At 41.3% G+C, this 12,001-nt stretch overlaps 1 protein-coding gene across 1 annotated transcript in view; it reads right to left on the bottom strand.

The window, feature by feature from the left end:
* Positions 1-1,184: 1,184 nt before the first annotated feature.
* MBD2 (methyl-CpG binding domain protein 2) overlaps positions 1,185-12,001 on the bottom strand; it is a 43,634-nt gene continuing 32,817 nt past the window's right edge. Inside the window, exons 6-7 of the mRNA XM_075489113.1 lie at positions 3,808-3,948; positions 1,185-1,649 (exon numbers count right to left, since the gene is read on the bottom strand). Coding sequence (XP_075345228.1) covers positions 3,819-3,948 — 130 coding nt within the window. The 3' untranslated portion in view covers positions 1,185-1,649; positions 3,808-3,818. The remainder of the gene's footprint in view (positions 1,650-3,807; positions 3,949-12,001) is intronic.

Below are 12,001 nucleotides of genomic sequence, written 5' to 3' on the forward strand. Positions count from 1 at the left end.
TGAACTCTCTGATCAGTAATTACACAAAACAACTCTGGAATTAGAACAAAAGTATAAACTGATTTTAAACTCTTTAAACTCTTAAACTCTATAAAAGTATAAACTCTTTAAATTCAACTGATTATCAATGGAGATGGGTATTCACTCGTCTTCACTCAAGTTCTACGTCCTGAGTTTCTTCTGTGAAACCCTTACCTTGTGTTCTGAAAAGTTACTAGGAACTGCAGCATACTTACGCTCCCAAGAAGCAATCTTCCAGAAATTCACCAAATACCCATCATCTGTGGGGAACATAGCTTCCTTCCAGCGTCACAGAAGCCTGTTAGTAACAGGCTCCGTTCTTTTCTTGGGGAGAGAGTCCAATCGCTCCCCGCTCTGTGACGAGGCTGGAAAAGACCAGATCCATTACACTCTTTTATCCCGCCCAATTATAAGCTGAAGGAAGCTGCTTCAGAAAAAAGATGATTTGTCTTGGTTCCCGGCCCGCACCCATCCCAGGAAAACCTGTCCCTCTGCTCTCCCTCTTGCGATCAGCATTGTGTGGGCAGAAGACAGACTCCGGAGGCGATGGAAAACCTACCCAGCTTGGGCTGCAGAGCAGTATGACACGTTACTAGTCAGGGAGAAGCAGACTTTATTCTAACCTTGGAACTACTCTGACCTGCCAGGCAATTTAGTCTTTAAGTCTCCAGGGAAGTTAAGCAAACCTGCTCAGTTTTTTGATTATTTCTGAGTTTTCTGATTAACCGTACAAGACCCAACTCACTTCACAGAAAGCTTCGCGGTGCCGTAGGCCATCCTGACATCCTAACTGCTTTGTCTAGGTAGACAGAAACAAGCCCAAGTTTTGGCAGCCGCTGCATTCTGCATTGAAGACGCTTCCTTTACAGTCTCACTTTGACCCTCGAAGCAGAACTCTACTGTAAAGTCATGCCGGCTACTTATTTTTAGCAGTCTTCTTTCTCAGAGGAAATATGCAATTGTACTTCACCTCGGCTGAAAAATCCACAACTGCTCCCGAGTTCAGACAGATCTCCTGAGGCAGCGCTCTGGGCAAAGACAGTACTTGTTGATATACGCTTTTCCCTGCCTATCCGGTATCTGGCCGAGGGAACACTGAAATATGAGCAGGGACATTCTTTGCTTACTCTATCCACAACACAACAAGTTTTCAACTGCTTGGAATATAATCATTTATTTATCTTTACAGTGATGACGGAAGAATGTACAGGTGTTTTCACCCATAGGTATAAAAATCTGTTTATATACAGAGTCACAATAATCTTTAATTGGGAAATCATTCTGTTCTCCTGATCCATCCTTACTAAAAACCACAGGAAAAACAAATATTTAGTACAGGCAATATAATTCCAGTAGGTTTGCAACCTGGCATCAAAAGCTCAGCTTTAGATTAAGGGTAACTTTCGATACTTAAAAAAGGACTTTAAGTCATAGGACACAAAATAAAGTTGCTTTTCAAATAAGATATATACATCAAAAATAGGAGTCTAAAAAAGGCATTGGTTTTAATGCTATTAGAAAGCTATATAAATGTGCATGGGTCCATTTCTTCTTATAACGAAAGACCGAAGGAGAAAGTGCCTCTGTCTTTTAGGAAGTTCCTCCTGGGACAAGTCAGTTAAAAGTACCTGTAAAAGAGAAAGAAATAATCTCTTTTGGAAAAGTAAAGCCTGAGGGTTGCATTAATTAGAATGACTTTGTGGGAGCAGCTATAGCTGTGTTTCAGTTCCACAGTAAGAGCGCACCATCAATAGTCCATAAGTGGTAACAAAACATGAATACGATGTAAGTGGCTACTCAGTTGTTGAGAGTCCCACCGATGCCCAGCTACTTCTTCGTTAAGCACAACCCGCGTACGTAACGTGCTTTTAACATCCAGCCTCTTTCACCACACACCCTCCTGGCGTCTGCACTCCTTCATTACGGCCTTAAATCACTTCCTGAATTCTTGTTTTTTAAATACAGCAGAATGCGTACGTAAAAAGTTTCTTAATATAAAAAGATCATACTGGAACATTATTCTGTACAAAGGACAAAAAACTTGCACCTTTCAAGCTATTTTACGTTAACTGATTCACCTACTTACTCAAAAATCTTGTTCGAGTCTATAATTAAAGGCACTAGGGCGAAAAAAATAGTTTTATAGAACATAGCCAACACACGTACATTTACAGGTACACTGGCTACGTACATGTAAGTAGGCAATGAGTTCACAAGCTGATGAAACTCAAGGTCTACTGATCCAACTCATTTCTGCAGAGAACCACCGTACCAGTGCAAAAATAAATAAAGGTATAACTCCATTACAAAGTAATTATTTTATGCTAAATTAAAAAACATAAATCAAATTGACAATTCGATTCTAAAATGGCAAAGGTTTGAAATTTCACATCTTAAAACAATGTTCTTTCTTGACTTCCTTTAAAGTTATCCATAATTAGACTTTTATGGGAGAAATACTCAGGGATTAAGAGTTTAATAGTAACTAGCTGTAACTTAAAGTAATTAAAAGATTTCAGTGGCCTGGAAAACATCAAGATTACTGGCCTGTTAAGTGGACTAAACAACACCAGCAAATAGCTCTTGTCCACAACTTAAAGATCGAATTTCCCTTTATGTTGCACTGACACTATAAGTAATAAAAATGACTGCGCGTTAGAAACATGAGTATTCAGGGGCTGGTGGGTTATAATTACATTATAAATACATTTTGTTTCGAATTATAAGAATTTACTCAAGCAACACAGCCTTGTATCTGAAGCGCTAACCTAGAGCGCAGTCCAGATACTGAGTGCAAAAATAACAGCTGGCGGTTGGGTGCAGCAGGCTCATGTGCTTCAGGCCGAGGGAGCCAAAATGCCACGGAATTACCACTCTACGCTACGGGTTGAACACCGGTTTGAATGTTCAGCAGCCGTGCTGAAGCAGATCACAGCCTGGAAACTTCCATCCTACGTCTCCAAGTTACCTGAACATAGCATTCGTAGTTGTATAAAAGTTAACTGCTTTGTATCTGTCAAATAGGAAATACATATATTCTTTTCCCTTGTGGGTAGTAACTCCAGAACCAAAAGATGAAATTAATTCCTTTAAAATTACACAACCATCTCCAGACAGAATTCTTAGTTGTTAAAACTTCTGCTAACTCCTTAGGAAAAGGTCAGATCTCAAAGCTGTGCACTTTCAGAAATGAGCGCTATGAGCTCAATGGAAACAACAGAATGAATTGCCATTCTTCTGCAGATGATTAAAAAAAAAAAAAAGATTTTTTAAGAAAGTGTTTGGCAAATCCACAGATCAGTGCTGTAAGCAGGTATAAGATACAACGAGATGCCTTGGAAAATTAATTTGTAGAGGTACTATCCATTTAAAAATAAATAGAAAAGTTTCAGGAACTCATTATGTAATTTTACTAAATTAAATTTTGAAGAACAGAAAAAGGCCAGTTACTTTGCTTGCTTTACCCCAGTTTCACATCAAGTATTAAGTGCCAGAAAATATACCTGCAATCGTTTCTAGAGAGCGGGTCTTTGCCATGAAGGATGAAACCCACTGGTTTTTCCTCCCTGGTGATCTGTGTAGCATTTAATGTGAGGATGTTCATGTCTACATATGCAAAATCACCCTAGTGTTCTGCTGATATAGCGCATGTCAGCTAACCTATGTGCGGGGAGAAAGGAGGCCTGCTTGTGTGTGATATACTACTGTCCACCGAATGACTGCCGAGTGATTGCCAGCAGCCAGGACGGGTAAATCAAGAGTGTGCCTCCAGGAGATGTGACTCACCTGATTTATTTTTATGCTTCATCTCCATTATCCATTTCTACATCTATATCTTTTGTTGTATCAGCCGCTCGTGACAAAATGTCTGCCATTAGTGCTTCCTCCAGTTTTTTACGCACTTGTTGCACCCGCTCTTCTTGTTTTCTGAAGGGAGAGAAGGGAAGAAGGGGCAGAAACGTCAGTCCTTCAAGTATACTATGAGGCTGGGAGCATAATACTTGCCTAAATAATGACTCAGGACTGATTTCTGAACTCTTATTTTAACTTAGAACAGAATAAGCTAGAATAGTTCCAGTTGGAAGGAACCTACAATGATCATCTAGTCCAACTGCCTGACCCCTCTAGGGCCTACCAAAAGTTCAAGCATGTTATTAAGGGCATTGTCCAAACACCTCTTGAACACTGACAGGCTTGGGGCCTCGACCACCTCTCTAAACCCTTATCGACCAGTTCGATTACCTTTGCACCTACACGTGCACACAGACAGTGCTTGGCGCTAAAACTGAGAGCACCCTGAGCCAGAAAGCCCTCTGGTTTAGCATGCGTGCTTTCCTTTCCCTCATACCGAGACAGAGGGATTGAATGTGACGTATGATCTTCCACTGTCAGATGAGAAAAGGCCAAACAGAAAGTTACTGGAGCAGTATCCCACTGGACTATCCTTGTCAGACTGGCTTTTGTCTTTTTTTCTTTTTTTCTTTTTTTTTTTTTTTTCCTTTGGCAGAGACATTTTAGGGTAGATCACTAAAAATCATAGCACGAGATTCCCGTCGTGAGCACTGTTAAGGAGATCTGAGGCAATCTCCCTCTTTCCCAGAGTAAGGGTGCGTACACCAGGAGCACCTTTACAGGACGGTGGGACACTGAGTAGGTTTCTGAGTGCTCAAAGAACCAACTCCAAGTCCTACACAACGTGTGTGCAGGGGAAGAACCTCAAGGAGCTTCACTGTTTCCATTTGTTTATTTAATTACTCCTACCTATCTATTCAGTCTTATCTACTAGTCGGGGATGCATTTAAGACGGCAGCAACTTCTGCTGAAACAAAGGTTTGTTTCCCTGGGGAAACAAAAATTCAAATAATTGAAAATTCAAAAAATTCAAAAATTAATTCAAAAATGTTACCTCGATATCAATGTAAATTTAAGATATTTTGATTCAATGTTTAGTTTGGAAGGTAATATTTAGCTTTCAAATGTTACCAGAAAACAAGAAGTCCTCTTTTGAAGTTTTCCCAAGAGAACACAAATTTTGCATCAGACCCAGTTTTTTTTTTTTTTACATGAAAATCCACTTGTTCTATCAAGCTATGTTTTCCAAAAAATAAAATCTTTAAACAAAATATATGCTTAAAAATGGCCAGAACTCATCAGAAGCAGGCACAGGAAAACATTCGTTAGTGCCGCAAACTCCCTGTGCCTATTTAGGATGGCAGGACAGATACAAAGAACATCAAATCTTAGAAGAGCAGGAGTGATATCCAACATGCTCCACAGGAGCCAGAAGCCTCTGAGGAGCACCAGCCTCGAAGGCTATCCAGTTCTACGGCTGCAACCATTACCAGCACTCCCCAAGTACTTCAGAGGAGGCTGGCTGCTTACAGAGACAGCAAAAGGAAGGAAGAAAAAAAAAAAAGAACAAGCTAGCAGTTCAGTAGAGAACTTGTTTTCTATCTTCCAGCTGTTTTCTATCCTTGTTTTCTATCTTCAATATACAGCTTACTGTCCCAGAGCTGTTAACTTTCAATGCCTAGAGAGCGATCTTTCAAATCCTGGGACAGAGAACCGAACAAAAACAAAGATGCCTTATCTTTTGCAGAACCTGTGTGACAAAGGAGAAATAAAAGTCAGAGTAGCAAATTCAGTATTTGTTAATTGAGTGAAAATGATCCCAAGAGCACACATAAGCTGAAATATCATTTTTTAAAAAATCAGTAATAAAAAGTTGTCACCATCTCACTGTTGGAATACACTGTGAACTGGCCAAAGATTATGGAAAATAAATAGTTGGAGTATATTTTATTTTTCTCCTTTTTGGCTTTAGAATTTTGACGTTAAGATAGCAGGATCTTTCCACAATCCACAGCCTACAAACTCCATCACAACAGGCTTCAGACTACAGTTAATCATAGAATCATCATAGAATCACAGAATACCAGGTTGGAAGGGACCTCAAGGATCATCTGGTCCAACCTTTCTTGGCAAAAGCACGGTCTAGACAAGATGGCCCAGCACCCTGTCCAGCTGAATCCTCAAAGTGTCCAATGCTGGGGAATCCACCACTTCCCTGGGGAGATTATTCCAATGGTGGATTGTTCTCATTGTGAAAAATTTTCCTCTTGTGTCCAGTCAGAATCTCCCCAGGAGTAACTTGTACCCATTACCCCTCATCTTTTCCATGTGACTCCTTGTAAAAAGGGAGTCTTCATCTTCTTTGTAGCCACCCTTTAAATACTGGAACATGGTGAAAGGGTCTTCCCTAAGCCTTCCCCTCTCAAGGCTGAACAAACCCAGTTCTCCCAGCCTTTCCTCATACGGCAGGCTTCCCAGTCCTTGGATCATTTTTGCGGCCCTTCTCTGGACCCTCTCCAGCCTGTCCACATCTTTTTTGCATAGTGGGGACCAAAACGGAGCACAGTATTCCAGGTGTGGCCTGACAAGCGCTGAGTAGACTGGGATAATGACTTCTTTCTCTCTGCTGGCGATGCCCTTGTTCAGGCAGCCCAGCATCCTGTTGGCTTTCTTTGCCGCAGCAGCACGCTGTTCGCTCGTATTGAGCTTGCTGTCCACCAGGACCCCCAGGTCCCTTTCCACAGAGCTGCTCCCCAGCCGGGTAGATCCCAGCCTGTGCTGCCCTCCTGGATTATGTTTTCCCAGGTGCAAGACCTTACACTTGTCCTTGTTGAACTTCATAAGGTTCTTGCTAGCCCACTCTTCCAGGTCTTCCTGCAGGGTGGCTCTCCCCTCTGAAGTGTCCACTTCCCCACTCACTTTGGTATCATCAGCAAACTTCATCAGGGTACACTTGATCCCATCATCCAGATCATTTATGAAGATATCAAACAGCGTTGGGCTCAATATCGATCCCTGGGGGACCCCACTTGTGACAGGTTGCCAGCTTGAAAAGGAGCTATTTACCACCACCCTCTCAGTGCGGCCTCTCAGCCAGTTCCCCACCCACCGCACAGACCACTTATCTAGACCGTAACGCCTCAGTTTCTCTAGGAGAAGGCTGTGGGAAACCATATCGAAAGCCTTGGAGAAATCCAGGTAGACAATGTCCACCACTCGCCCCACATCAATTGAGGTTACTTTGTCGTAGAAGGCGATCAGGTTTGTCAAGCATGATTTGCCCTGGGTGAATCCGTGCTGGCTTTTCCCAATCGCGTCCTTCATTTGACTTGTGACAGCCCCCAGGAGGATTCGTTGCATAACTTTCCCAGGGACTGAAGTAAGACTGATGGGCCTGTAATTTCCTGGATCTTCCTTTAAGCCCTTCTTGTAGATGGGGGTGACATTAGCCTTCTTCCAGCCTTCTGGGACATCCCCCGATCTCCATGACTTCTCAAAGACTATGGAGTTATACAGTTAATAGCCATTTACACCAGCAGATCCCTTCCCTAGATACCTGGTGGTTCCTTACTCAGGCCTAATTTAGGCTATGATAATAAATATGAACATTTAATGACAGCATTTTTTAAAAAGTGCCTGAACGACCAAATCAGAGAGAAGAAAGCTGCTGGAATATCTTTATAAAGCTCCCCTTTAGAGTGCAAAGAAAACTCCAATGAACTAAAACACAGTAAGGACACTTCCCTACTCTTACAAAGAATGGATCACGAATGAAATGTAAATGTTTCTTGAACATGGGTCTGGTCACTGGGCATTTTAAGTGTACCTCATGGAAAAGTCCCAGAGTATCACATATCTAGTGAAGATACGGGAAATCATCAATCCTCCCTTTGTCAAAAAAGTCACAGAGCATTTAGACAACCTTACCCACTCAGTAACCTGAATTAAGCCATGAACAGCTGAGCTGGGAGACAAAGGAGGCCCATTCCAGGCTGTGACTATTTCATAACATCAATGTGTATCAGAGAATGCACTTGCCAGAAAACACACAAAAAGTTAATCTGGAACATCCTTTCTTTCTTGGTGCTACAAGGCCCTCCCCTGCCTTGCTCTTCAGTGAGTCTGTTGTCCAGACATCGAATCTAACATAAAGGTCAGCAAGTATCTTGATATATCAACTTTGAGGAGTCGGGCACAAAGCAATCATAAACTCTACCGCCTCATTAGGCTCCTTTATTTGAGATCTTCTTTTAAATGTACTTAACTATGTTGATGAAGTTTTGAAAAACATATGCTGAAGCATAAGCTCAGCCTGTGCTAGGTTTCAGAATCGTTATCCTGATTTGTAACAAGCCCCTTCCTACCATCTCGGATGTACTACTGTAGTATTTAACTCTCACAATACACAGAAGTGAGAGCCCGTTTTCTGTATCTTGGACTAGCTTCCGTTATTAAGGGCCCAGGTTCCCTATTTACAGCATATGTGGCCTTCTCCAGAGGTTACTGTTGCTTCTCAGACTCATGTGAAGACATAGCTTTCCCCAGTTATCTCATTTCCAAATTTTCAGCCAGCTAGTTGATCTCCCAGGGAGCAACAACCAAAAAAATAATTCACAGCACTCCCAGTCCTGAAGAGCCTGGTCTTCTAGCAAACAGAGGTTTTAATTATTAAAAACATAGCTCTTTTTATACAAGTAATATGACTTTTAAAGCACATGAACTACCAAGAGCAAATGTTTAACAACGAACAGCAAGAAAACACTACTAATAAAAGTTGCTCATCTTTAACACGAAGTAAAACTCTAGGACTTAAGAGTAACTCCATTCAATTTGATTAATTTGATTTCTTATGCTAATTTATCACAGCAATATTCAGTAAAACTGCTTTAGCCCATTAAGTCAACAGCAATGCTGCCAGGGAAGGCAAGCGCCTGCTCTTCACTACCGGCCCTCAGCCCTTCAGCTCCACAGCTCCCCGGCACCATCCTGGCGATGGAGCTCCCACACAGCAGCAGCCTGTGCTGACCCTTCTCACCTCCCCAGCTGCATCACTCGCTACCAAGCAGCTCCCTGGCCACGTGCTCTTTTCAGCCTTCCTCCCAGCAAGGCACGATCCTCACCCTTTAGTTTCAGTACTAAAAAAACAGGCTAAAATTAAAGACACGTGACTCTTAACACAGAAATCCGCAAGTCCCTAATTCCAATTCTGACCTTATTTTCAGTGGAGAACTGCTTTATACAACGGGATTGTGCATAGCTCTGCATTCAGATGATTTCCTTAGTGCTTAGAACGATTTTAGTTGTCCTCAACTAAGTGTTCTTAGGGTCTGAGTATAAACCCTAAGACTAAGTTGTCCTCAACACAACTAAGTGATGAGTGCATGCTTTAAAGACATGTGTGATTCTACACTACTGTATGCAATCAAACTATGATACTGTGTCAACCTCCCCTCCGATTTCTCCATTTATTTTTCTATATTCTTAAATCTGTTGAGGCTCCATTTGGTTTAGTTCCTTATATGTTGGCACAGCAATATCTACTCTGTCATCAAAATTAAAAATTGCATATAGCTCTAGTAATAGTGTTTAGCTGCAGCAGAAACACAAAGGTACCTTTACGTTTAAGATTGGTGTCAGATTAGATGGGTAAAGTCCACAGAACCAACTTGTCCTTGTCTGAACACCAGTTCCACCTCCCTGCGTGTCAGGAGGGAGGTAATACCCCTTTTCCCCTGCTCTTCCAGCACATTCAAATATAGTATTTTTTGGAGACACTCTAATCGAGAGCCATCACCATAAGTGCTTACAGTAACATTTACTCTGTTTTTATGAAAAACATGCTCTAGAGCTTCTCAGCAGCAGGAATTCCAGAATTCTTCCACTACTCAGATCTGAGATGCGCTGCTGAAAGGAGAATTAATTACTAGTATGTTAACTGTATTTGCTGTATTATATTAAACTCAGGTTTAGGGGCACCTGCGAATTCCCCCCCACCACATACACTTCTCCAACACATCGCTTCCAATAGATCTTTCCCATCTCCTCCTCCCCTCTCAGCAGAAATTAACCACTGTTGAGACAGCATACTCTAAATGGTAATTACAGAAGTCCTCAGATGCCTAGTTACTGTGCTTTCCTGACATACTCTGTATTAAACTCGTCTTTAGATCTGGGGTCAGAAAGTTTCTCTCGTAGCCAAGATTGATAAGGATTATTTAGGATTTTGTCTCCCTGCAACACACACCACTGTACTTTACAATTTTCTTATTCCTGAGAACAGCTCAGACTGTGGAAACATTCTCGATCTCTCATTTTCTTCCTTTGGCACATTATACTTCTTGTGGCTTTGGTCTGTCATACTGAAAGTGAGATTTGTATAGGGTATTGAGGAGTATCGTGAGGGACTAAACTACAGCTGACTAGCTTGGATCAAGGTTCATGTAGCTTAAGATTAAGACATTCTTAAACCCGTGCCAAACAAACTTAGAGAGCATTAAATGTGAATTACTCTCCATTCCTGTCTCATGGTAAATACAGCTTAGTTTTTGGACAGATTAAGAGGTACTTTTTCTTACCCACTACTGTGCAGAGCATGACACAGCCAGACAGACTACATTAATTGATATGCTTTGGTAAATTTAATAGGTTATGGCTACCCGTAAGAAAAAGCAGAAGTCCCATTACCATGCTATTTGAAAAGGGCAATTGTCAAGATACCTGAGAAAGCTCAGGGACAAAACCTACTGGGTGACGGTAAGTGCTTAGCAAAGAACCTAGACTGAGCAAGAGAATGGGCTGTTGAAAACTGAAAGGTGGGATTTTCAGAAACAACTTACATGCTTTAGGAAAAGAAATCCCCTGAAAACTATAAGCCTTAGAAAATCCCACTAAAGAGAGAGACATTTGAAAAGAATGACAGACTGGACTATGAAACAGAACAGAGCCGTGAGTCAAGAACAAATTTTATAATATATTGCAAAACTTCATCCACCTAAGCACAACTAGAAAAAACAATCCACCTATTTGTTATTTTCAGAAGATACCATTCCCCAGTTCCTCCCAGAAGAGAGAAACTGGTTAAAGCATTTATGTAGCAGAGACACAAAGGTTGTCAGTCTTAACCTTTCACAGAAATGGAGGCAACTCAACAGTGCAGTTGCAAAGAACGTAACTAGATGCTGGTCAGGAAAGAAGCTACAAACAGAAGCTGCAAAGCAGCAGTCTCAAGATAAATGATCTCACAGACTCAGCATGCAAGAAGACAGTTAATAGGGAATTCTAAAAGCCTGCCTCAGGAGGCTAAGATTGGGATGTAGAGACCACTGGGGAGCACACCGCAGTCATTTTACATACTTACCTTTCACAGGACTAAGCATTAAGAAGCCCAGAACTATTCAGAAGGTGTATCCCACAGCAGAGAAAAAAATAGGTGCTTGTCCCTAGTAATAAGGAAGCACGGTTGTTTCTTAACCATGCATTTATAGGAGGTTATTTAATGTTTTCCCAGGGAACGTGCTGAACCAAAAGAGGAAATTTTGCATTTTACTCCGATTATGAAAGAGATTTACCATCATTACATGACCAGGAATACTTCAAGTTAAACATGGGTCAAGCTGACAGCTATTTTATTAGATCTAAACAACTGCTATGATCTCCCTGAAGAATTTATAGTACGAAAGAATATACCTGACCAGATATCCCTAATGGCAAACTTTTCCTTACCATTATGTAAGTTCGGAAAGCAATTGCACTGCTTTCCTTACTGATTACAGGTGCCCTATTCTGATACTGCTTCTTCATGCAATGTGTTTTCTGGATGGTCTTAAAACGAAAGCCAGTTTCACACAAACAGTATGAAAAGGTAACTTCTATGAATACTTAATCCTTTTGTAGTGAGCTGCCTACGAAGTCATGAACCAGAAGAGACACCGAACTGGCAGCGTATTCATGCTCCAGTTCAGAATCTGTGTCCTTCCTGAGCTGCCAGTACTGTCTGACATCAAATTCAGAATCTGCTTTGTAAAAACAACTGAATGACTGATAAGACAAAAAAGGAATTTTGTTTCCAGTAAATAATAAATGTTGTCAAACACACTAAGAAATTTTCTCATCCTGCCCTGTAACTTTC

The sequence above is a fragment of the Mycteria americana genome (assembly GCF_035582795.1).
Source record: "Mycteria americana isolate JAX WOST 10 ecotype Jacksonville Zoo and Gardens chromosome Z unlocalized genomic scaffold, USCA_MyAme_1.0 Scaffold_30, whole genome shotgun sequence".
In the NCBI taxonomy this organism is placed as follows: Eukaryota; Metazoa; Chordata; class Aves; order Ciconiiformes; family Ciconiidae; genus Mycteria; species Mycteria americana.